Source organism: Candoia aspera, chromosome 3, assembly GCF_035149785.1.
Source record: "Candoia aspera isolate rCanAsp1 chromosome 3, rCanAsp1.hap2, whole genome shotgun sequence".
NCBI classification, from domain to species: Eukaryota; Metazoa; Chordata; class Lepidosauria; order Squamata; family Boidae; genus Candoia; species Candoia aspera.
The window spans coordinates 17,581,549-17,608,450 of NC_086155.1; the positions used below are offsets into that span (position 1 = coordinate 17,581,549).

A 26,902-nucleotide genomic window follows, 5' to 3' on the forward strand; every position below is an offset into this window, starting at 1 on the left:
GGAATGGACGCGGAAGGCGGCCCGGAACACAGAAAGAACCGCGTGCTTACACAAACGTATTCGGAAGCAAGCGTCGTGCAAACTCAACAGGCCTCCTCTTAAGTAAGCGTGCCAGGATCGTAGAGCACTGCAAAAACGCCCGCTTGCTTGCTGTGTGGGCAGAAAGACTAGCTGCGGCGGCTTCAGCTTTTTCTACGGAGCATGCTCGGCAGGTCTATATCCGTCCCCGCCTTTACGGCTGGGGGGGCAGGGAGCCTTTTTATTTGTGCCCCCTTTGTTTGCTTGTTTGCATGTTCCGTTTTTGCAGGCAGCCTCCGCTCGCGCCGCACCGCGGAGCCCACGATGAACTCGAGCGCCGCGGGCGTCCAGCCCTTCGCCAGTCCCGTGCAATGTAAGTGGCCGCGCGGTCTATCCGCGCTCCCGGGCCTTGGAATTGAGAAAGCGACGCTGTGCTGAGGCTCGGCGGGCCCCGCAACCTGAGTAGCGGCAGAAGCGCGCGTTCGGCCCGCCCGGGAATCTGGCTGAGCAGCGGCAAACGGGCCCCGGAACCTGGGTGGAGAGAGCAGCGAGCCGATCAGAGAAGGCGCACCGCGGGGCGGGACGGCTGTGCGACAAGGCGCCCTGCCCTACCCGTCGGTTCCAAGAAGGGCTTTCGCTGGGCTTTACAACTCCGTGCCGAATTGCTGCAATCGCTGATTTGCACGACGTGGGGGAGGGGCGCGGAAGAAGCCATTGCAATGCAATCGCTGCCGCGGATGTGCAAGCGTGCAAACGCGTCAGATCCCCACGGTTGTCCGGTTCAAGCCTCTAAGGAGGGTCCGCGCCGACTGAGATGGCTCGGCTTGCAAAGAATGCAGGCCTCTTCCTAACGTGGCTTCGCATCATGGAGGGCTTAGGTTTTGCTTGTGGACTGTGATGCATCTCTTTCCAAATGACTGTCACACCGCTTGCCCTACTCGGGTGCCCTCCGGAGAATTTGAGCTGCAGTTTGCATTATCCTTAGGCAGCAGGGCCTTGTATGATCATTGATACCCCTGGAGGGCGTCCAGCTAGTGTGGGAAGCTGGCCGTTTTGCATAATCTTCTCTTCCCTGTTCGGCAGCAAAAGTTCAGATCAGGGACAAGAAAGGGCAGACCTCCAGCTGTTGCTGGAGTATAAGTCTCAGCAACCACATCCAGGATAGGCAATGGTGAAGGATGCTGGGAATTGTTCACCAACATCTGGAGGGCTACAGCTTCCCCACCATGATTTTAGGCAGAGTGTTTTCTCAGCATGTATTTCACACCAGTTGCATAAATGCTGCTGTTGATCTGTTCTACAGGAACTTGAGATTCTGAACCAAAGTGTTACATTTATAAGCAATTTAAGAAGGGTGAGAGGACATGGAATACACATGTTAATTTAAATAAATGTTTTCACACGTGGCATCTTTACGATGCATGGATTTCAAGACCCAGAATTCTGGCTGGGGAATTCTAGGAGTTGAAGTCCACACATCTTAAAGTTGCCATGGTTGAAAAAACACTGATTTAAATAAATTGAGGTGGATAGTGAAGTCAATTGTCACAACTTGATTCCCAGAAATTTAAAAAAAAAAAACAAGCAGAGGATGTTTCTTGTTCGTTTGTTTTTTAAAAAATATTTTTATTGTGTTTTAATTATGCCTTCCTGGCAAAAAAACAGGCTGGTTGCAGCTGGTCTGCTCTTAATTGGTAATAGGCAATTATTAGCAGAAAACCAGCCAGATGGGCTGGCTAACCTGTTTTTTGCCAGCAAGCAAGGAATAGGATCTGCTTTAGTATCACGGTATGTGGGAATAACCTTGGGAAACAGGATAGCAAGACACAGCCAAGGGAACGGTCAGATAAAAGGCAGCTTAGCCCACATGGGGGAGGAGCAAGAGGCTCAGAAGAGACCCTCCCTAGTTTCTTGGGCTGTAAAGGGGACGGAGGGGGGAAGTACTTTCAGACTTGCAGGATTCTGTTAATGTAACCTTACAATAAAGTAGAATTAGTTCATCTGGTTGTGTTTCCTGACTGGCCTACTTAGTAAAGCTGACATTTTGTGAAATCTGAGCATGCACCGTACAAGTCCTGCCACACACAAATGTCACACATACACAAACGTGAAGGAGGAGGAGCTTGGGTGTTGATGTGATTGTGAGGCAGTCCTTGTCATAACTAGTCTTGCTTTGCTGTAGATACCTGGTAGGATTCAATAAGGTTTATGCAAGACTTACAGCTAAGGAATGCTATCCATGTTTCTGAGTAATCATCCTGGAGAGACCATGGGTCACTAGGGTGGTACTTAGGATGCCTTGAGCCTCTATAAGTCGTAACCCTTCAGAGAACAGGCTGAAAATGCTGGCCCCACTCACGTCAGTTGCTCAAGGTAGGCCTGACCAAGAAAGAGGCATAGCAGGGATTACAGGAATGCTCTACTGCAGTGTCTCTCAACTTTAGCAACTTTATTTATTTATCAAACTTTATCACCGCCCATCTCCCTCCCAAGGAGGAACTCTGGGCGGTTTACAATAAAAACAAAATTAAAATCAAAGCAGTTACAAATGCAGTAAATACATCAAAAATAAAATGTGATGGAATCTAGATGGCTGAGAGTTCTTATCAGTCCATGAGTGTGATAGGCCCATCAAAAGTCACTCTAGGGCGCTAGCCATCCCCCGGTTGAAGTCCACACTTCTTGAAGTTGCCAAGGTTGAGAAACACTGCTCTGTTGTAGTAAGGTAGAATAACAGAATCTCTGCCTTGTACTAAACAAAATCAAGGCAGGGCTGTTTTGAGCTTCTTTGTTATGCTTTCCTCTTTTGGAACTGTAAACTTTTCAACAAGTCCCCCCTTCATGGCTCCCTCATTCCTTCCCTAGTCTCAGAGTTAGCTCTACATTCCTTCACAATTGTCTGTAGGATGAGTCATGGCAACTGGATTTCTTCCTTTTTGGTAGAAACGTTTCACTGCTTGTCCAAGCAGCTTCTTCATGTCAAAGTGGAAAATCCTTCCCTCAATAGAGGCAGAGGCCTCAGAAACAACTTGTCCCCCATTTTTCATGCTGCTCTTTCATCAGTCCCCAGGAAGATTAAGACCACCAGGAAGGCCACTCTTAATGATCCACTTGGGGATGAACAAAGGATCTAGGAGTAAGGCATCCCAAAGGCATTCCACACCTCTGTGGCACAAGTAAGAGCCATTCAGGTGTAGGGACAATGCAGGAAGACATATATGGGGTCCCCTCACCAACCTTTGCCCACACTGAAGAAGCTGCTTGGACAAGCAGTGAAACATTTCTGCCAAAAAGAAAGAAATCCAGTTGCCATGACTCATCCTAATGACAGCTCACTCTGATGATATAACACCACTGGGTACACCCCTGTATCTTTTGGGGGTCCATTTTTAAAAAATGTCCACCTGTCTTGCAAGCAGTAGCTTCTGAAGTATAAAATATGTCTGCTAACATTTTGTTGACAGCCATTAATTGTTTGGTTCATATGTTTTGGCAGTTCCTGGCGGCACCACAGTCCTTGTGGAGCTCACTCCAGACATCCACATTTGTGGTCTGTGCAAACAGCAGTTCAACAATCTTGATGCCTTCGTTGGTCACAAAAGGAGTGGTTGTCAACTGTCTGGCACAACAGCTGGAGCTACCAGTACAGTGCAGTTTGTGGCTGAAGAAACCGTGCCAGCCACACAACCCCAAGCTGTGGCAAGAACCATCACATCAGAAACACAAACCATCACAGGTATTTTACCTAGACAGTTTGGGAAGTGGTGTCTGAGAAGCAGGCAGCTTCATGTTCTTCAACACAAAGGACCACACTGAAGCTTAATGGTTGGACATGTAGGTTTAATTCCCAGCATCTTCAATGAAAACGTGGAATGTCTGCCTGAGACCATAGGGAGCAGAAGGATTCACCAAGCTGTATGGGTGTCTGGCTCAGTACAGCTGTATGACCATCTGTAGGTTCAGTTCTTGGGGAAAGGAGGAGAGGGTTTGAAAAAGTCTCAGGTTCAGTCTCTGGAAAAAAAATATTAAACTATCTCCATGTTGGGAAAAAAGCCCCAGAGAGCAATTTGAGACGGAAGGGATACTGTTGGACTAACTGGAAAAATAGAAGTAGTTTGACTGGGTACAAATACAGGTAGTCCTCACTTAACATTCACTCATTCAGCGACCGTTCAGCATTACAACAGTGCTGAACAATGGTACTTACAGCAGGTCCTCGAAGTTGCAGCCGTCACAGTATACCCGTAGTCATGTGATCACAATTCAGGCGCTCGGTGACCGGCTTGCAATTATTATGTCACAGCATCCTGCGGTCACGTGGTCACCATTTGTAACCTTCACTGCTGACTTCCAACGACAAAGTCAATGGGGAATCCAGCAGGAGGTCACAAGTGGTGATCACATGACTGCGGGATGCTGCAATCACACAGGATTCACCTAACAACAGCAACTGGGACTGCCAGAACTGCCATCGTAAGTCGGCGCGATCACGTGATGTGCTTTACAACCACGTCACTTAGCAACCCAGTTCCTGGTCCCGATTACCGTTGGTAAGTGAGGACTACCTGTAAGCTTCCATGTCCTCACTTTCTCCCAGCCTGTGTCAGGGATAGGAGGCCAAGTGATCAAGGATGAAAGTAATATCTCAGCTTCCTGGTTTCTTCCCTGCCTTAAATGTCTTTCATAGATCCGGTTGGCTGATAAGGTCAGGGAATGGAGGCTGTGAGCGTAAAAATGTCTAGTCAATAGAAAGTCAGCAACAGTCGCACTGGGTGCACGAAAGGTCTTTCTGCCACCAATCCATTATATATGGTTGGGTATTGATATGAGGAAGGGGTTTGCAACACTGGGATCCTAAAATGCAGCTTTTTGTATTTACTAGTGTCTGCGCCTGAGTTTGTTTTTGAGCATGGCTATCAAACCTATCTGTCTGGTGAGAACGGTGAACCTCGGACAGCTACTCTCATTACCCCTCCAACAAAATCACGCAGCAAAAAGTCCAGTGCATCAGTGGCACAGAAGAAATTTAATTGCAGCTACCCAGGTAAAGGATAAGCTGGTGGGTAAACCAGAAATCTACTCTTCAAGGGAAGGTGGGGCACCCTTGGCATTTTGAAAGCATGTTGTGAGTACAGTGGCTACCGTGGAGGGTGGGGGGACTTATTCCTTCATAAAATGGCATTTTGAGTCACACAACAGGTGTCAGACAAGAGTTGGTAAGCAAGGAGCTTAGACGGTGCTGGGGGTGTCCAAAATATTTTGTTTCCAAATGTTTCAAGTGCAAAAAATAGAGGAATGTCCCAGTCTGAGAGCGAAATGGGCTTTTTCATCATTCTGGATCCATTTCAAGGAACACCCCTGGTTTTAGCATTAAATGTTTCCAAAATATGTGAAGCGACACATTTCACACTTGAAACAACAGTTTCTCAATCAAAAAGGTTCATGTCATATTGTTGGAAAATGCACACTCCTGATGCTCACATTTACCTAGATCCCGGCATAAACAGTGTGGCAAAAAGTCTCGCTTGGAACGGTTGGTCATGGCATTAGTAGTGCCAAAAGACATTCAACTGCTACTTAATTCTGTCCTTTGCTGATGGACAAAATCCACTTATACGCATCTTTAATGCATGACCACTCAACTTTTCTTAAAATCTTCTAATGAAGAATAGTCCACTACCTTCCAGGATAATGGATTGACGTAGACAAATTCTCCTGAAGTTCCTTGTTCTGTTGTTTCTGACAAAGGTTCAGGCTACATTAGCTCATGGACTGGCTGAAGTTGGAGGGCATTTCCAAAAGGAAATCCTCTGAACAGGAAATCCTCTGGAATTGAAAAACAAAGCAAGACGCAGGTATAAGGAAGGATACATTCTGCATATAAGTTTGTGCTATAGACAGGACCATTCCGCTACAAAGATCTTAGCTCTTTCTTACATTGAGCCAAAGACCATTGTTCCAGATAGCTCAGTGCTATGTACTCTGTCTAGCAGCACCTTCCCCCAGACAGAAGTTACCTAACTAATGATTGGTGCTAACTGGGATTAAACCTGGAGACTTCCACATGCACCAGATGATTTTTACCACTGAGCTGTCTCTCTGCAGTGGCATTGCTAGCTTTTTCAAGCCCAAACTAAGCATGGTTCACTGAATTGTGTAGATAACATGCACGTTCCTCAGCAGTTGGCACCAGCTAGCTGGCTTGGGCTGATCTTAAAAATGCTAAACCAGGTTGGACCTGATTATTATTTTGATAGGAGAACACCAGGAAATTCTGGGTTGTAGACTAGACTGGGAAGTCAAAAGACATTCCAGAATAAGGAAGCAGCACTTGTATACTGTTTCCATCAAGTCACCAGGAGATGGTCATCCCATCTAGTGTGTTCTATTTGGCCATGTTCCCATGGAAAAACTGAGGCTGAGAACTGAAATGTTACACTTTATCACAACTGTTGACATGCTCAATCTGTGGCTAGGAAAATTGCAGGATTTTTATGGAACTACATCTGCATTTGCCTGTGAGTCCATGAGCTACTTTCCTGCATGAAAAAACAAGCATGCCTGACCTTCGAAAACTGCATAGTTGTATTATATGCAAATCAATAAATTTAAGTGCTGGGAGAAGCTCTTTCTTCTTGTTGGGGCTTTTTTCTCTTTTTCCTTAGAAGCTTTATGGGACCTCAGGGGACTTGGCAGGTTGTGAATTGTTCTTCGCATTGTATTTGCTCTCTGCCCATTGATCTGCTGCTCCCTGAGATTGAATGAGGAAATAAATTGGCATTGCTTGTATTAATGTTATTCAGTGACATTGCCACAAAGTTCCAAGAAGATTCATGGAAGCAGTTTTTAAAATTAATTTAGGTTGCCATTGATCATGCGGCCTCAGGAAGGAAAAAAATAGCCTTCCATGTGTGATTAAGTCAATTAACTTCATTAGAACATACATTCAAACCTGTCTTTGCCTGAGAATTTGACTGAAATTTATGCTACATCTCTCCCCTTCCACATAACCATTTATACTCTCAAGCAGCATTTACATTTCAAGCAGACCACCTGAGGACTGTAGAGGGAAGGACTCAATAGGCTAATCCAGTGAGGTTCAAATCTTTGTTCAGTGGTGATGCTTGGTGCATGGATTTAAATTAATTAATCTCTTTCAGCCTTGTCTACTTATCCTGGAGAGACATATCCTTCTCCCCCATGTTCAGTGTCATGGCCCCTGGCTTGCAACACTCGAATGGTCAGCAATCGTGGACCAAACCAGAAATAGAAAACCAGGTTGCTGTATCCATAGCTCTATTCTGTGAAGGAGTGCTGGGTGAGGTTTGTCAAGGAAATATTTCAAGACAGGCAAATCAGACTCAAAAAAACATGCTCTGGTTGTGAGGACTATAGCAAGAAGAAAGAAACAGGAGAAATTTAATCTCCTTTTCTCTAAGAACTGAGGACAAGTTTTTCCACGGTGGTAAAATACATCCCACAGGGAATTGCTCATTCCCCTCACTCTGGTAAGAAGACAAAACAGTGCAGGATGCTGCTGAGAGTTCTGTTCTATTCTTTATTTTAAACTATTTCTGCCCTGGCTGGAGAAATGGCAGGCATTACTTGTGCTCTATGTTTCTATATTGCTATGTCAGAAAGTTTATTTGATGCCTGGGACCATCACTGGGAGAGCTCACTTGACTAATTCCTAAAAGAGTCCAGAGGCAGATCTTGCTTGTGGTCATAAGGAGTTTATTGATTCAAAAAGCTGTTGCAGTTTATTCCACAGGGAGCTTAGACAGGTGATGAATTGGCCAAAGTGGCAGCTTTTATGGCTGATGCCACAGTGGGTGGTGCCCAGTTCAGGTGACACCTTTAGAAGTTTTTACCAATGTCCAGAAGTTATTACCAGTGTCCAGATTCTGTGGTTACCACAAGAGTGAAAGCTGGTTCTTTTCCACATTCATTAGAAAATGGAACTATTTCAGAATTTGAAGTGTTTTATTTATCCATCCATCCATCCATCCAATTTGTATGGCTGCCCATCTCAGCAAGTGACTCTGGGCGGCGAACAATCTTAAAATAAATTAAAAACAAATTCTCATCAGGTTTCCTTGCAATCCTCTATCCCTGAATAAAAGAGGAAGAATGGATCAGTATGTGGTCCAAGTATGGATAGATACAGAGTGATGTGCCACCAAGATCATCACTTTGATAAACACACTGGAGGAACTTGTTGGGTCAGTCATATTCGCAGAGGTATAGACGTCATGACAGTAGCCAGACTCCAGGATCTCAGACGCAGTTCGCTGCACTGGTAGCTTTCCTCGGGACTAACAAGAGGAAACCTATATAACTTCCTTGTTTGATTCAAGCGACCACAGATACCAGACTTGGCGTGGAACACATATTGTAAAAGCAGGATAGCCCCAGGCATTTGGTGTTGAAAAAGTCTATCCACAGCATCTATATTTAAAACTTGGGACTACATACATAGTTTTTCTTAGGTTCTAGTATTAGCTGAATGCCACTGTGTTTTCCTGTTGACAGACAACATAGGCACATAAACATCAGTGATAACCTCCCTCATGGTAAGAGAATTTATCAGACTGTTAGCCTGGGTGGAAATTCACCTGACGTTTCAGCTGAGCATAAATAGGGCATATTCAGTTGCATAGAGAACTGGTAAAGTTGGGTGGATTTGGACCTGGGAGAGTAGAATCTAAATCCTAGATCATTCAACCACTTTCTCTTTAACTTTGACAGCCCCCTGTTGGGATCTCTTCATGTCTTTCACCAACATCAAAGTCTCAGTACCTGTAGGAAGCAGAGAAGATACAGATGCTCAGAGAGAATGAGCTTGGAATCTTTGTACTATTCCATTTGATCTCAAGAGCCTTTACATTTGTTACCCCTCAAGCATTTCTCCTGGAAAGGCAAATTTCTAGCAGTCATCAGCATAGAAAGTATCAGGACTTTATTTGCCAGGAAAAAAAAGCCTGCCATCTTCCAAATTCATAAACTGTTCCTCCAGAGCTGTCATTCATCCCTAAGATGAATTTGATGTTTCACAGAAAGCAACAAGTGCCTCTGCCTTCTTTTTGTCCCAAGGAGGAATACCATTGGTTGGTTGTAAGGTTTTAAGATCTGTCTATTGAGACTCAGGTGTTCAGACTCTCCAGTCCCTGGTTCTCAGTCTCTTGCTGTTCCAAAGAGAATCAGAATCCAATCTATAAGGATCATTTGCCAATACCACTGGCAAGGCAGCTACCCGATTATATACTTTTTTCTTCTGAGAATAGTTACAAGTTGAACGTTCTCATTTCTGCTAAGGTGTATTTGTGCACCCTGTTAATTTCATCAGGACTTCTGCCCCAGTGGGACTGCATAGGTATATCCCACTGTTAAATGCTTTTCTCCACTGCAAGAAAATGGAACGCTGGACTCCCTGTGAAGGTTTCTCTTCCACATTGAGAGAAGGCATCCTCTGTCCCTCAATTCCCCCCCCGCCCCCCATGGGAAGGGTGATTTTCTTCATATGTTTTAGGTGATTTTTTTCATTTATGTTTTTTTATTCTTTTTAACAATTACTGTATTTATCAGAAGACACATTCTGCTTGTCACCCTGGAACTCACTGCATGTTCTTCCTCCCACCTTTAAGAGGATATAACAGTTCTGTCTGCCTTATTGGGAGGAGTAAATACTGTCTGAAAATCCTGTGAGGTGATTGTGAGAAGGGGAGATCCATCACTTGCAGGAACTGACAGTTAAAATGGGTCCCTAATAATTGATCTTTTATTTCTCTTCTCCCTCCAGGGTGTCAGTTCAAGACATCCTATGGAATGAAAGACATGGAACGGCATTTAAGAACACACACAGGTACATTCCTGGAGTTTTAGATAGTGTAGGGGTTTTGTTTTGTTTTGTTTTGTTGTTTAGCCAGTAGATTTCTTAGGATTTGTGTCCTTTTCCAGCAAGACATTGGTAATTTGAGGGTGGGGGTGGACAATGAAAGAGTGTTGCTTTCTGAACTGCTGCACATTTTTACAGTCATTTGGTGATAACAAAAACTAGTGGACATTAGGAAAAAAAATTAATAAATTTCTCTTAGACCAAATCAAATTATTTGGTGTAAATTATTGTATTAGCTGTTATTTGCAAATGTCCTCTGGAGTTTTGAAGCTTGGATACAGTAGCCTTCTCATTGATTGAATGTTTTGACTAGCTGCTAGTTGTCTGATAATTCAGTAGTGATCTTTCTCAGCTCTCAAATAAGAGGTCTTTTGAAATAGAGATGTCAGCATTTGAACCCAGGATCTTTTAAATGCAGAGCATTTGCTCTATTCCTATCTTGGACTAACATAATAATTACATTTCTTTGAAAAAGCAAATGTCCTCTACGGAGCAATAAGGGTTATGGAACTGTCTCTGACTAGTTTCACTAAGGCAAGGCTTTCTAAAACAGGGTTTGCTGAATAAGCCACAGAACCTGTGGCTGAGTTCACACGGTCAGTATGGCAATGCATGAACCCAGTCAAAGGAATGTCCAGTAAATAAATACAATTCAGAGACATGTATTTTCATAGTTACCTGCACGTATCCCTGATTTTCTGAAGGAAAAGTAGAATTTATGGAAAAAACCTTAGGTGATCATTTGCATTCAACATGGAAAAGATGAATTCCTTCCACTTGGGAACAGGGTGTTTGACATTTCTTCACTTCTTCAGGCGATAAGCCCCATAAATGCGAAGTTTGCGGCAAGAGTTTCGGTCGAAAGGACAAACTGAAAATGCACATGCGCTCCCACAGCGGCGTGAAACCCTACAAGTGTAAGCACTGTGACTACACAGCGGCCGAGAGCAGCAGCCTAAACAAGCACCAGCGCATCCATTCAGATGAACGCCCTTTCAAATGCCAGATCTGTCCTTATGCAAGCCGCAATTCCAGCCAGCTCACCGTTCATCTCAGATCCCATACTGGTAAGTCCCGGGGGTTTCAGTTGAGGCCTGAATACCCTAGAATGATTTTTGGAAAGAAAATACCTATCTGACCTGCACGTTTAAGATTGCAGCCTGATTCAACAGCCTAATCGTGTTCAGGCTGACTCCAGCTGCACATGAACTCCTGAAAGGGGGCTGGTGTGCAAATGCCCACAGCTCACCCCTTCAGGGGTTCACTGAGGGTGGCTTGTTGACATGTTGTGCTCTGCCGTGGTATGGGTCTTTCCATACTGTGTTGCTTTAGCAAGTTCTGCAAACAAAGCCCCTGTAGGCATCAATAGGCCCCTTTTAAGCAAAACACAATGTAGTGTAGTGCAGTGTATGAACATAAGCTGCAGTGTTCCTAGCCTTTGATGAGTGGAAGCTTAAAGAAAAAAAGGCTCCAAGATCCTAACCTAGAAAGCTTTCAGGTGTGGGGCAGACAGCCCCTACCCCCGGGTCCTGCAGATGTTGTCATTTCCCCTCTCTCCAGTCAGACCCCCATGCTCAGGTCAGTGGTTTGAGTTGGAGTCTGACAAGCAGCCTGCTTCCCTGTTCTGGAGACCTGCCAGCCACAAGGCCAGGTTTCCAGGGCTAATACCCAGCCTTTGCAGTTCTCGCCAGCTCTGATATTACTGTTGCACACTTTTTTTGCCTAAAGGTGTCTCCTGCTATATTTTGATTTTCGGCTTGTAAAATTCTACCCTTTCTCTCAACCAAGCTTCTTGCAAGATTCCCCAAAGCAAAGAGATTCTCTTCTTTCCCTTTTGGTCTCTTATCCTACAGGCTTTAGGCTCAGCTGGCCAGCTTTCTATCACTTCCTTTGACAGTCTTTACAGGTGAAATTTGTGTTCATTTGGGGGGGCTAAAGTAAAGCTCCTCTTTTAAAGCCATCTTTACCAAAGCCAAATACTTCTAAGTTCATTGAGACAGATCAGTCTCCAGACTAAAAACTTAAATGCACTGCCAGCAATTAAATCTTGCTGCTTTTTCAATGTTGTTTGGCATCCTAAAACAGAGGCCATGTGCACTGCAGCAGCTTTTTTTTCAGAAAAGGAGGTATGTAACTGATTCCTAAAGTGCAGGCAGCAACATGCACGACCAACCAATACCAAGCACAGAATTGGCAGTCTGTGCAATCTTCATTAATATAATGTGTATAATAAACGTTTTATAGCACGGGTCTTAATCTTTAAATACATGCATGGATTAGCACAGCACGCCATGACATGATTTCAAAAATCTTTAGTCGGAATCAATGAAACATACAGCCGGGTAAACCAATTATGCATCTTTTTACAATCTTCCATTTATGAAGATATATAAAATATTAACTTGTAAAGTAAATTAAGCCACGTGTGTCATGGTTATTAAAGAGCAGCAACTTTCACTGTATTAGGGAATACGCCTATATTTTATTTCTGTTTTAAACGGCACCCCGTGACTTACTCAGCTTGCGGTGTGCTTACACAGGAAAAGGGGCAACCAACAAGCATGCTGTTCAAATGGCTGAAAGCAGCCGTAAATCAATGAAGTAATTTTTGTTCATTTGTTTTTTGAGTTATTAACAATAACCACAGTTTGTTAGCACAGTGGAGATCATAACAGCTGTAGATGTGCTACAAGAGTTATCAATACATCGCTGGACAGAGAGCTCACTTTACTGTTAAAAGGTAAAGGTAAAGGTTTCCCTTGACATTAAGTCCAGTCGTGTCCGGCTCTACGGGGCGGTGCTCATCTCCGTTTCAAAGCCGAAGAGCCGGCGTTTGTCCGTAGACACTTCCATGGTCGTGTGGCCGGCATGACTACATGGAACGCCGTTACCTGCCTGCCGAAGCGGTACCGAGGCTCACAGCATAAAAACAAATAACAAATATACAAAAAGCATAGTAAAGGTAAAGGTTTCCCTTGACGTTAAGTCCAGTCGTGTCCAACTCCAGGGGGTGGTGCTCATCTCCGTTTCAAAGCCGAAGAGCCGGCGTTCGTCCGTAGACACTTCCGTGGTCGTGTGGCCGGCATGACTACATGGAACGCCATTACCTGCCTGCCGAAGCGGTACCGAGGCTCACAGCATAAAAACAAATAACAAATATACAAAAAGCATAGTAAAGGTAAAGGTTTCCCTTGACGTTAAGTCCAGTCGTGTCCAACTCCAGGGGGTGGTGCTCATCTCCGTTTCAAAGCCGAAGAGCCGGCGTTCGTCCGTAGACACTTCCGTGGTCATGTGGCCAGCATGACTAAACGGAACGCCGTTACACTGGCATTTTTCTCCATAAACTTCTCTCTCCAGTGTACTTTACTTTTTTTAACCAACACTTGAGTGCAGTTTTTACTAGTAAGATAGCAGCTAAATGAACAAAACCTACATATCAGATCAGCAAATGGATCAGTGAAGGTTGGATGTTTGGAAAAGCAGCTTTGACCTGAAAGAATCTTTGCATATTTCTAAATTCAGTTACTATAATACCATTCCCTCTAAATAAGATGTGATTACAGGACTCCTAAAATTCCTAGCTAGCCTGTGCACTGCCACCTGGGAATTCTGGGAATTGCAATCTCATCAGAGGTGCTTTGGAACATGAGATGACACAAAGGTAGTGTCTGTTCATCATTTGAGTGTGGTTTGAGGAGTTGCAGACGGGCTATATACGCACCCCTGAACCCTCTAAAGCTGTGTTTCTCAACTTCAGCAACTTTAAGATACGTAGACTTCAACTCCCAGAATGCTGGCTGGCTGGGGAATTCTGGGAATTGAAGTCCACTCATCTTAGAGTTGCTAAGGTTGAGAAACACTGCTCTAAAGTACCACCTTCGAATCCAAAATGCTCCACAGCCCTAGGAGACTCATAAAGTCTTCCAGTTACTAGGTTAGTAAGTATCATGAGTTCCATTTGGCTGGAAGTAATCTGCATCACTGTCACACAAATACTGCCCTTTGTCTCCCAAACAGGAGATGCTCCTTTCCAGTGCCGTCTGTGCCCTGCCAAATTTAAAATCAACTCTGACTTGAAGAGGCACATGCGTGTGCACACGGGGGAGAAGCCCTACAAATGTGAATTCTGTGAGGTCCGGTGTGCCATGAAAGGTAACCTGAAGTCCCACATCCGCATCAAGCACAACATGGAAAATGCCTTCAGGTGCCTCGTGTGTAAGTTCCAGTGTGGGAACAAGACAAGTCTCAGGCAGCACCTGCGCACCCACCAGCCAGAGCAGCCAGTGAAATGCTCAGAGTGCAGCTATTCCTGTTCTAACAAGGCTACCCTCAAAGTGCACGAGAGGATCCACTCCAAGGATCGTCCTTTCAAGTGTGAGTTCTGCCGCTTCGATACCAAGCAGCGGAGCAATTTGACCACGCATGTGAAGAAAGCCCATCCAGAAAAGGTCAGGGTCAAGGAAAAAACATCAGATCAAGGGGAAGGAGATCGGCCAAAGGAAGGCAACTCCAGACAAGTTGCCAAGCTAGAGGCCAAGAAAGCCTTCAGATGTGATCTCTGTGAGGCCTCCTTTGTCCGGGAAGATTCTCTGAGGAGCCATAAAAGGCAGCATGTTGAATACAATGGAGCTAAAACTTCTGAGCTGGCCGTCCTGCACTTCCAGATGGACCCCACCCCACAAGATGGTACCCCTATTACTGTTAGTCATCTTCAGGTGCCATTACACACTTCCCCATATGGGGAAGGGCAGGTCAAGATCATCGTTGGGCATCAGCTGCCACAGGCCACCAGCCTGGAGCAAAGAGGACAAGTCAGTATTATGTCTCCTACCTTAATAAGTCAGAATCCGGATGATCTGTCCAGCAGTAACCAGCTGCAAATTCTGCAGCAGGTGAGTTTATTGGCTCCACCCCTTCCTGTTGGGTCTCCAGTAGAAAGCCTTTCCATTAGCCAGCCAACAGTCCTTCTCACGACTCAGGACCAAGCTGATGGAAGCACATCAAACCAGACCCTGATCTCCACCATTCCAGTAGGTAGCCATGAGGTCTCAGCTAACCAGGCATTCATCAATGGCACTGGGATCAGCTGCTCAGATTTGGAAGGGCTCAATGCTTTAATTCAAGAAGGGGCAGGAGAAGTGACAGTGGTGAGTGCTGAAGATCAGAACATCTCAGTGCCGGCATCAGCCTCCCCTCCACCAATCTTTTCATCTTCTCACTCAGAGGTGCCAAAGCAAACCTACTCCATCATCCAGAGTGGAGCCCATGCAAGTTTGCTGTGTCCTGCTGACTCCATACCAGATTAGGCTGGGAGCTGAAAAAGTCATTTGTTTGCTCTATTCAGTCCTAGAGTGCATTCTAGAGGGGGCTGTTCAGTGAAGCAGGCAAGGTCAGCCTAGGGTCCCCTCTGTAAATGAGCATACAGGTAGTCCTTGCTTAACAACCACAATTGGGACCGAAATTTTGGTTGCTAAGTGAAGCAGTCATTAAGCAAATCCAACCTGATTTTATGACCTTTTTTGTGACAGTCATTAAGCGAATTACTGCAGGTGTTAAACGAACCATATGTTGTTAAGCGAATCATGTTCCTCATTGATTTTGCTCACCAGAAACCATCTGGGAAGATCAAAAATGATGATCACAGGATGCTGTGATGGTCATAACCGCTTGCCAAGCACCCAAATCATGACAGTGGGGGATGCTACAACGGTCCTAAGTGTGAGGACCAGTCACAAGTTGTTTTTTTCCAGCATTGTTGTAAGTCCGAACTGTCACTAAAGGAATGGTTGTTGTGTGAGGACTACCTTTAGTTTACATTCAGAAGTCTGGTGATGCTGCTGGCCTTAAGGAAGGATTACGGTATGAATAGATGCTCTTAGGTGGGGATAGTCCCATTACACAGGGCTCCTTTTTATCGCTTCCAGATCTAAACCTTTTGTTTGGTATAATACAGTATCTTTCATGCTTAAATGATGTCTCTTTGGCATGTCTTGTCCCACTTCGTTCTTTTTTTGTTGTTTATTCGTTTAGTCACTTCCGACTCTTCGTGACTTCATGGACCAGCCCACGCCAGAGCTTCCTGTCGGTCGTCAACACCCCCAGCTCCCCCAGGGACGAGTCCGTCACCTCTAGAATATCATCCATCCATCTTGCCCTTGGTCGGCCCCTCTTCCTTTTGCCTTCCACTCTCCCTAGCATCAGCATTTTCTCCAGGGTGTCCTGTCTTCTCATTATGTGGCCAAAGTATTTCAGTTTTGCCTTTAATATCGTTCCCTCAAGTGAGCAGTCTGGCTTTATTTCCTGGAGGATGGACTGGTTTATCTTCTTGCAGTCCAAGGCACTCTCAGAATTTTCCTCCAACACCACAGTTCAAAAGCATCGATCTTCCTTCTCTCAGTCTTCCTTATGGTCCAGCTCTCGCAGCCATATGTTACTATAGGGAACACCATTGCTTTAACTATGCGGACCTTTGTTGTCAGTGTGATGTCTCTACTCTTAACTATTTTATCGAGATTTGTCATTGCTCTTCTCCCAAAGATTAAGCATCTTCTGATTTCCTGACTGCAGTCAGCATCTGCAGTAATCTTCGCACCTAGAAATACAAAGTCTTTCACTGCTTCTACATTTTCTCCCTCTATTTCTCAGTTATCAATCAAGATGGTTGCCATAATCTTGGTTTTTTTGAGGTTTAGCTGTAACCCAGCTTTTGCACTTTCTTCTTTCACCTTCATCATAAGGCTCCTCAGTTCCTCTTCGATTTCAGCCATCAAAGTGGTATCATCTGAGATTGTTAACGTTTCTTCCAGTGATTTTAACTCCAGCCTTGGATTCCTCAAGCCCAGCATGTCGCATGATCTGTTCTGCGTACAAGTTGAATAGGTAGGGTGAGAGTATACAGCCCTGCCGTACTCCTTTCCCAATCTTAAACCAGTCCGTTGTTCCGTGGTCTGTTCTTACTGTTGCTACTTGGTCGTTATACAGATTCTTCAGGAGGCAGACAAGATGACTTGGTATCCCCATACCGCTAAGCACTTGCCACAATTTGTTATGGTCCACATAGTCAAAGGCTTTAGAATAGTCAATAAAACAGAAATAGATGTTTTTCTGAAACTCCCTGGCTTTTTCCATTATCCAGTGGATATTGGCAATTTGGTCCCTAGGTCCTCTGCCTTTTCTAAACGCAGCTTGTACATCTGGCAATTCTCGCTCCATGAATTGCTGAAGTCTACCTTGCAGATTCTTGAGCATTACCTTACTGGCATGTGAAATGAGTGCCACTGTTTGATAGTTTGAACATTCTTTAGGGTTTCCTTTTTTGGTATGGGGATATAAGTTGATTTTTTCTAGTCTGATGGCCATTCTTGTGTTTTCCAAATGTGCTGGCATATAGCATGCATTACCTTGACAGCATCATCTTGCAAGATTTTGAACAGTTCAGCTGGAATGCCGTCGTCTCCTGCTGCCTTGTTATTAGCAACGCTTCTTAAGGCCCATTCAACCTCACTCTTCAGGATGTCTGGCTCTAGCTCACTGACCGCACCGTCAAAGCTATCCCTGATATTGTTATCCTTCCTATACAGGTCTTCTGTATATTCTTGCCACCTTTTCTTGATCTCTTCTTCTTCTGTTAGGTCCTTGCCATCTTTGTTTTTGATCATACCCATTTTGGCCTGGAATTTACCTCCGATGTTTCTAATTTTCTGGAAGAGGTCTCTTGTCCTTCCTATTCTATTGTCTTCCTCCACTTCCGCACATTGCTTGTTTAAAAATAATTCCCTGTCTCTTCTGGCGCACCTCTGGAATTTTGCATTTAATTGGGCATATGTCCTCCTATCGCTGTTGCCTTTTGCTTTCCTTCTTTCTTGGGCTACTTCTAGTGTCTCAGCAGACAGCCATTTTGGTTTTCTCTTTCTTTGGGATGTATTTTGTTGCCACCTCCTGAACAATGTTGCGAACTTCTGTCCATAGTTCTTCCGGGACCCTATCTACTAAGTCCAGTCCCTTAAATCTATTCTTCACCTCCACTGCATATTCCTTAGGAATATTAGTGAGCTCATATCTAGCTGATCTGTGGGTCTTCCCTAATCTCTTTAGTCTGATCCTAAATTGTGCAAGAAGAAGTTCGTGAACGGAACTACAGTCAGCTCCAGGTCTTGTTTTTACCGACTGTATAGATGTCCGCCACCTTTGGCTGCAAAGGATGTAGTCAATCTGATTTCGGTGTTGTCCATCTGGTGAAGTCCATGTATAAAGCCGTCTCTTAGGTTGTTGGACACTTTGTTCTAGGCTTAAACAAATATCCAGTGAGTCACATTGCATGGAAAATGCTGTCAATCTTCAAAACTAGTTGTAGCCTTAATGGGGACTATTGAAAATTGTGCATTTGCTCTTGGGCTCTCCCTCCTCCCCTTTTTTTTTTTTTTGCTTTCACATCCCAGACTTTAAAATTGTACTGACTGTATAAATAATATATTTTTAATGCTAATAAGAATGGCCTTACATTGTAATCCACTGCTGAATAGTTCTTCACTCTGATCAGTGACTTTAGGAGGGCTGAGTAGCAGCAGCTGGATATGATGTTGCTGTTGTTGAGGATATTGAGTAGGCAAGCTAAATTAGGTGGCAATACTAAGGCTCAGGCCAGAAGCAGGTAACTAGTTTTTGAATACCTGATTTCTGTATCAAGGACCAGCTTTTGAAGTTCACAATACATGCTGTGGATGGTTCACATCTGCAGCAGACCAGCCATGGTGCCTCAGGTTAGTGTAGGCAAGTTCCACGTGTATCAGAGATCATCTCATCTAATTTTTTTCAGATATGGCACCTGCAAGATGCATTTGAGCATCACCCTAAACCAGGTCTATGGCTTAGCATGGAATGCACCTGCTATCTTCCTCCTATACCAGTTGGTGTGTGGGGAAATAGGTGTCACTCTTTACTTTAGAAGAGAAGAAAGAGCACAGTGCTGATGTGATTTTGTCAAGAGATGGAGGGTGGGAACAGACAGGTAGTCCTCACTTAATGACCACAATTGGGACCAGATTTAAGTTGCTAAGTGTAGTGGTCAGTAAGTGAATCTGACCCAATTTTTATGACCTTTTTTGTGGCAGTTCAGGGAATCATGTGGTTCCCCATTGATTTCTCTTGTCAGAAGCTGGCCAGGAAGGTAAAAACTGGCAATCATGTGACCACGGGATGTTGCAACAGTCATAAATGCGAACCTGTTGCCAAGCACCTAAATCATGACCGTGGGGACACTGTGACAGTTGTAAGTGTGAGGACCGGTTGCAAGTCAGTTTTTCAGCAGTGTTGTAAGTCCAAACCATCACTAAAAAAATGGTTGTTAAGCAAGGACCACCTGTAATTGTTTTCATTTGAGGAAGAGTTCAATATTTTGGATTTTTAGAAAGTTAAATACTGTGTTGAAGGCTTGATTTTCCTTTACTCCTTATGTTCACAAGAGTCTGTCATCTTAATCTGATGGTTTGCTGCAGCATTTCATGGCACAGTCTCTGGGCTTTAGGGGTAACCAAAAGAAGGATTTGGACTGAGCCCTCCTTAAACTCTTTTTTTTATGGACCAGTCATAGGATGTATGGTATTCCTTATGTATCGAGAGAATGTAACTACATTTTTCAGTAGGTTTTGTTTTTATGTCTCTTCTCTGAGAGACAAGGATGAATGTTGCAAGCATCCTAGGCTGAATAATAAACTATGTCCTACTCTAACACACAAAAAGTGAGACACTTTGACTACTTAATGGAAGTAGAAAACTACTATGAAGTCCAGATTTTCCTTGAAGATTGCCTTCATTTCTGCAGCATACAATAAAGCAGATCAGGTAGTGTAAGAATAACTATTAGATAGGACTGTACAACATGATCCATTGAACCCAATGCAGCCATTTGTATAGTGCAGCACACTAGCAGCATACCCAAAGTTGCAGGCAGATACAGGGTTTGTTTAGCGTTTCTCAGTGTTTTAGACAATGTTCAGCCATTATATTAGAATACCTTGATAAACTGATCTTCCAGATTATGTGCAGCTGATGGGGAAAATGTAGCCCATTGTGTGTGGTCCGTGGAAGTCTGTAATGAATTATTTTTCGTCACCTGTAGATGGTGCTAGAACTCAAGCTGAGGTTTGAAGGGAAGGACACATTTAAAGAATAGGTACTGTATATCTGATGGGTATTTCCTGTTACAGAGTGAACTGTTTTGCTGTTTCAGTACATGTACATGAGTACCAGCTTAGAAAAGAACATGCTTTTATCAAGATTTCTACAGTAAACAGTGATAACATAGAAGTGGTTAAAATTTAACTTTGTTTCTGTTATTTTGGAAATGGTGTAGATTGAAGATCTGCTGTTGCATGTCCACAAGCAAATGTCCATACATGTATACTTAGGTATACAAATCTATCTTATCTATCCAAGTATGCTTGTATAAAAACTTATGGCTGGTTTTTCACTGAAGTTAAGAACATAGTCATCTGTCTTATATCAAGTAAGAGTATTGGTCCATCTAAGACAAGAGATGAACAGTCAGAGACTCCAGTGCTACAAATGACGTTGGAAAGCTTTAGATGAAATTACCATTTTTAAAATGATAGAAGTGAGGAAATACTCAATATGTGATAGGAGAGTAATACCCTTAATACATACATTTAAGTTAAATGAACTAAGGGTTTCTTTTTTTCTGGCTTAGCTCATTGTTTTTTTGTTTGTGGTCCTCAAAAGAACATTTGAAGGTCAAGCACCATTCTTGGCCTAGAAGGAGGTTTCCAGCACTAGCTTTTTGAGCTTTATCTATAGATCATGAGACCTTCGGTATACAAAGTAGATACTGCCACTAAATTATGACCTTCCTGGTAGAATTTAGAAACAGTTTATAACGTTGCACAGCTCCTTCACTGCTCCTAAGTTACTTGTTTACAACTTGAGGTACTATATTCTAAAAGAGCAGGGAAGGAGAACTAAGATGAAGCAGGGTGAAAGAGCTGAAAAACAACATTGGGTTGGAGTGTTGTATATTGTACTGACCACAGAAGATAATTGATGAGTCTGGTAGAAGATTGGGCACAGCCATGCTTTGTCCTAGATGGAATTGTAGAAGATTGTCTGAGAAAATGGGGGAGGAAGGAAGAAGTTTTCTGCTCTCTGACCGACAGAGATCAGAGGAGGATCTCTCTCGGAGCAAGAGAACAGGGAGGAAGCCCCCTCCCCTTTCTTTGATTCTGGCCTGAGTGAGAGCCAGGTGGGGAGCTGGAAATGGGAACAGAAGTATAGTAGTTGGAGGTGGAGTGAAGTGGGTGAAATTGGATTGCAGAGAAGAAGTGGAATGAGTTGCATAGATGAGGGTAGCTAGTGGAGGGAGAATGAAGTATAACACGGGACATGCTCTGAGGTTTTAGTCTGGTGTGGTTGGAAGAGGGGGGCTGAGTAAGGAAGACAAAAATGGAGGGAAGAATAGCAGTGGTGATAGGAAGAAGTATGGGGAGGGAGCCATTCCAGAAGGGAAATTGGAAATCTGATGCAAATTTCTAAATCTTAATTCTCGAACATCTGATTTGCTGGGTGCCAGGGCTCAGGAGAATGCTTTTGAACACCAGGTCCGTCTGTAATAACCTAGCCTCATTCAGAAGGTAATTGTGGATGAAAGGGCAGACCTGGCATGCATCACTGAGAGCTGGCTAGACAAAAGGGAGGAATTCCCCTCACTGAGATCTGTCCAGCTAGGTTTTGTGTGCTGCATCAGTCCCCACCATGTGGCAAGGGAGATGGAATAACAATTGTGTACTAGGAGGCTGTGGTTATTGCAAGAAGAATGGCACTACAAATGGCCAGATGTAAGGCCTTCTTTGTGAGGTTGGGCCAAAGGGTCAAGCTGGGAGGTGCTGCTATTGTACCATCCTTCCAGCTGCATTGCAGCATCTCTTCCTGAGCTGTTCAGTTTTATTACAGGTGGAAGTTTTGGCCATTCTGACAGTGATGCTGGTCTGCTCATGTCTCCAATCTTCCTTTCTTGGGGAAGAATACTAAGACAGTGGTGGGACAAAAGTTACAGAGACCCCTGGAGGATATGGGTTATCTGGACCAGTGGTAGGTTTAGGCATGAATAGAAGTTGCATTGGTCATTCTTGTGGATGACTTGTGCTGGGATTTTGAAAGTGCCATACTACAAGGTTCTTCCTGAGTGGACAGGTCATTTCAGTGGTGGGAGAGAGGGAGAGGTCAGATCTTCAGTTGCTGTGGTATGAGCTACCTGAGGAATAAATTCTCCCTTCTATCCTGTTTAATGTCTATATGAAGCTGCTGGAAGAAATAATCCATCAGCTTGGGGTATGATATCATAAATAGGCAGATTATACTCAATTATGCATCTCCACTCCGAGCCCAACGGGAGATAACGATAGAAGTTCTAATCCAGTGCCTGGAAGCTGTCAAAACCAGGAAAGGGAGAAATAGATTCAGACTGAACCAAACAGATGGGGTAACTCTTGATTCAGAAGCTTGGTGATTCCAGGACAGTTCAAACTTTGCAAGCCTGCTTTTTCTGAGAAGCACAAAAGCAAGTGTCAATCTCTCGGGTCCTTCTTTGCCCACTCTGGCTAGGGCTCCAGGTACTAGAACATGAGAACTGCCCTTACCCTATCTCTGTTAGATTACTGTAATTCAATTTACATGGAACTGCTCTTGAAGACTACCCAGAAACTCTAGCGGGTACAAAATGTATTGATCCGCGTGCTTTGTATGCACTCATGCTACTGCCATATTACACCTTTGCTGCAGGAGCTTATGTGTTCCTGGGTGCAATTCAGGGTGCTGGTTGCTACTGTTAAGGCCCTATATGGGTCGGGACCTCAGCCTGGGTATCTAAGGGACTGCTTTTCCCAGATAGATTCTTCCCACCCAGTCCAAGTAGCCAGAGAACGCTTGTTGAAGGTCCCTCTTACCAGGTGTGATGAGAGGGGTGTGAAGTGGATATTCTCTGTCAGGGTTCCCCTCGTCTGGAACAGCTTGCTCCTGGTTGGTTTTCACTCTGGTGGCCTTCCAGAAGCTTGTAAAAACCTGAGAATTCCAGAAAACCCTTCAGGGACTGATTAATGTGAAATGACCAAGACTAATGTCAGTTTTTATTTCTGTATTATTATATTATTATTACTGGTATTTGTTTTAATTTATTAGTATCTGTACACTGCCTAGAGTCTATTAGGATTAAGGTGGTAGATAAATTGCGTAAATAAATGAGTGGGTTTTTTGCATTAAAAATCATCTCCAGCATCGAAAATGATTCATTATTGTCTCTGCTCACTGCAGTATTTTGTCAGGTTTAATATGAGCAGGGTATAAACTACAGTGAAGCTGGTTTTGTTTCTCAGGTACAATACTATTTTTTCACATACTGTTGTAGTTCTCTAACCTCTGTGCTTATTCTACGGTCAGCATTCACCAGGGTGTGGTGTTTGATTGCAGGAAGAGAGAAGTTAAAATCACATACTCTTTACTATTTGTGCTTATCGTAGCCAGTGGTAGCACCTTGACCCCCTTGGCTGATCTTGAAAAATGGTAAGCAGGGTCAAACTTGATTCATTACTTGAAGGGAAAGCCACTAAGATATCCCATGGTTGTTGGCAGGGAAAACCACAAACCATCTTGAAAGAAGATAATGGTATATTTATTGTTGCCATTACATCTATCTAGTCATGTCCAGATAGTCACCAGGAGTCCTGCCTGACTCAAGGAATCTTTAACTTGGCCTTTTAAATGTATGGTTATTCTTAACCGTCTAGGTGTACACTGAAAGTTAAGCCCCAAAAATGCTAAGCAACCACTTTTTTTATCTAAGGCAGCATTTTTCAGCCTTGGCAGCTTGAAGATATATGGACTTCAGTTTCCAGAATTCCCCAGCCAGCCATGCTGGCTGGGGAATTCTGGGAGTTGAAGTCCACACATCTCCAAGCTGCCGAGGTTGAGAAACACTGATCTAAGGGGTGAAAAGGGAGAACCGTCATTACAGATTTCTGCCGACAAATGTTTCTCCCTTGCTCTGGATGAAGATGAGGGTGAACATGAGGAAAAATACATATAATGAGTTCCATTAGTCTAAACATACTCCAACTAGTAAAAGATGCAATAGCAGTACTAATTCATGGAAATTGTAATGAGAACTAACCTCTACCTCACTCCACTCAAAAATCATCAAACGAGATCTAGAACAAAATTGAAGGAAATAGCATCAGGAAGACAGACTGAAGAATATATTGTATCCTGCAAAATGAATCAGATGTGGAATTACCAAGAAAATGCCTAGATTAAACTGACTTTAAGAAACTAAATAATGGCCTGGAATAATAAAGTAGGTACTACTATTTGGGCTGGAATCACATTTTTAACATGCTTCGGTGTGCTAATCCACGAAGATTTCACATGAAAATGCCATTCTGTGCTGGATGCCGCCCACGCTATGTACAGAGTTGTGTATAAATTAGAAGTATTTGGCACAAAGGTGCCAGATACAATTTGTTTTACCCACAGATATGCCTGTGCTCTATTACAAGAGCAGTGAACTCCCACACAGGAACATAATGCCACAATTAGGTTCTCTAACCACACTCCCTCCCTGCCTTTCACTTTTTCAGAGCCTAATGCATTGGTTATTCAGTTGGAGGAAACTGGTATGTTTATGTCACTGTGATGGCCAGCCTATTAACTTGGAGGTTGTGTATAGTTTTATAGATAAACAGGAAAGATAACCTGTGTGAAAAATAAAAAGGTGATAGGCAAATGCTGCTCTCTGCACCACAATGTTGCATTATGCTTAGAGGCATTTTTTCAACTGGGATGTTTTTTTTTTTATCAAAGAAAAGTGCATAAGCAACAGAAAATGAAGTCAAATCTCATAATACAATCTGATTAACTCTCAACCCAGTGAAAGTTCTCCACAGTTGCTTTAAAATTTGAAACCTGGCCATATGCAGAGATACACTGGGTTGAATTCAGTCCATGTCCAAGAAAGGGAAGCTTATAAACACTCTGGATGATGCATTACAGGACATGTTTGTTCGTTTGTTTAAATGCATTTTTGTATGCAAGACATTATTTCACTGATTCAGTGATTTGTATATCTACCTACATGGAATAACTTGGGATTCTCAAAATCTCAATCTCGAACAATTGGCCAAACATGCACAGCAATGGGCTGTCAGTCACTAGCATTTGATTCTCCTTTTTTTTTATTATTATTATTATTATTAATTGTTCAAGATACAATTAAGACACATAATGCAGAATACAAGACTGACAGAATACAAGTCTAAAAAAGAAACAGAAAAGGCTAAAATGGTGCAGGAATAAGCAAAAAACATATCAGACCAGTGGCTTCTGACCTTTTCAAGCACAAGTATAAAAATACTTAAAAGTTAATCTCTTAATTAAACATTTAGTAACATTGTATCTCTAAAGTCAAACCATTCAATCATCGAAACTTAAAATCAAGACTATTCTTTTGTGTTACAAGTGAATAGTCCAAGAGCGGCTTCCAGATGGAAACAAATCTAGTTACAGTGTCTTCTCTTATCAATGCTGTCAGATTAGCCATTTGTGCCAATTCCATCAACTTAATCATCCAGTCCTCCATTGAGGGAATTTGTGTGTCCTTCCATCTTTGAGCATACAAGAGTCTTGCTGCTGTTATCATATATATGAACAGAGTTCCATGTTGCTTTTCAAGCTGTTGGTCCATCACACCCAAGAGCAACAGCTCTGTCATGAGTGAGGATGGCGAGCAGGGGGCTCCCATCCAGGCTGTAAAGCGCATACGTAGTACTGAGGAATTAGGTGGCCATTCAAAGAGACACAGATCGGGCCCGCCTTAGTCTTTGGGGTTTATATGTCTGGGTTTTTCCCACGCTTCTTCAGTTTGTTATGATTCTCTGTTATGTAGCAGTAATAAAACACTAGAGACCTATTCCTTGTCTCAGCATGGTTCCTGGCTGTTAGGACACTAGTGTCCCAAAGGGGCTACAGCATGATCTGGAAAATGGTGGTATCCCCCGACTCCCGTCTCCCCTTGGCAGGTTAGTGCCAACACTGTTGACGATCCTCAGGCTATGAGGTTATGTTCTGAAGTATAAATGGGACGATTCAGAGTGTTTTCTATCCATGAAAACGCTCTAGGGCAACAGGAAGAGCCTGCCTGCACCCCCAAAAAGAGTCACACACTGCCAGGTCTGCCTGCTGAGCTCGTGGGCAGTCTGTTCAGTTGGCCATCTCCCCCAGGCCAGTCACTGGCATTTGAAGAATATTGCAAGCTTCTAAAATACTTGCCTTATTTAGGGGTTTAATGAACTCAACGCATTGTGTTGAAAAATCCAATAAGCTTGTACAGAGCTATCTATATCCCTGATTATACATGTAACTTCAGTTTCTTCACCTTCTTTGAGAAGCTGGTTCATTTTGTATAAGGTGATGGATGGCAGGGCTTTGTGAGCTGCTCTCCCCATAAGTGTTACCACTTTTGACTTTTTTTCAACTCCATCTTCTTGTTCCACACGCCAGTAACAACCTAGAAATTATCTCTGTACATTTTTTATGGTAATTCCTTTCTGAAGGAACTAATGTCATATTTGCAGGCAGAGGTTTGGAACGACATCTTCTCAAAGTGAAATTTGAAACATCTGGATCTGTCACTGGGCACATAATAAGATCATCACTGTCTTCCCTTCCAAATATTGTGGTCCTATGAAAGAACAGAATCTTCGGATCTTTAACAAAAACATAAATGGAGCTATTCAAGTTTTTTTTTGTTCTTGCATATATAGGTTCCTCTGTCAGTAGGTCCTGCTTTAACAACAACAGACAATTCCTTATTTTTGAAATTCTTTGGCTTCACTGATGGGTCAGCACTGTAAAAGTCCCAGCTCACCGGGCTGTTATCAATACAAGTCAGCTTAAGTTCTTACCCGCTATTCACAACCAAACGAGATTCTG

General features: G+C 43.4%; 1 protein-coding gene across 1 annotated transcript; it reads left to right on the forward strand.

Annotated features, from left to right (window-relative positions):
* The first annotated feature begins 209 nt into the window (after nucleotides 1-209).
* Nucleotides 210-15,428, forward strand: ZFP64 (ZFP64 zinc finger protein). The gene is made up of 6 exons (XM_063297040.1): nucleotides 210-391; nucleotides 3,515-3,754; nucleotides 4,901-5,062; nucleotides 9,818-9,880; nucleotides 10,729-10,980; nucleotides 13,931-15,428. The coding sequence occupies exons 1-6, from the start codon at nucleotides 343-345 to the stop codon at nucleotides 15,217-15,219; spliced, it is 2,055 nt and encodes a 684-aa protein (XP_063153110.1). The 5' UTR covers nucleotides 210-342; the 3' UTR covers nucleotides 15,220-15,428.
* The last annotated feature ends 11,474 nt before the right edge of the window (nucleotides 15,429-26,902 follow it).

What these genes read in the sequence shown, in the direction of transcription:
- ZFP64 (XM_063297040.1), top strand. Translation starts at nt 343, where the DNA reads ATGAACTCGAGCGCCGCGGGCGTCCAGCCCTTCGCCAGTCCCGTGCAA. An exon ending in CTTCGCCAGTCCCGTGCAAT is followed by an intron (nt 392 to 3,514) that starts GTAAGTGGCCGC and finishes ATGTTTTGGCAG; the next exon opens with TTCCTGGCGGCACCACAGTC. An exon ending in ATTTAATTGCAGCTACCCAG is followed by an intron (nt 5,063 to 9,817) that starts GTAAAGGATAAG and finishes TTCTCCCTCCAG; the next exon opens with GGTGTCAGTTCAAGACATCC.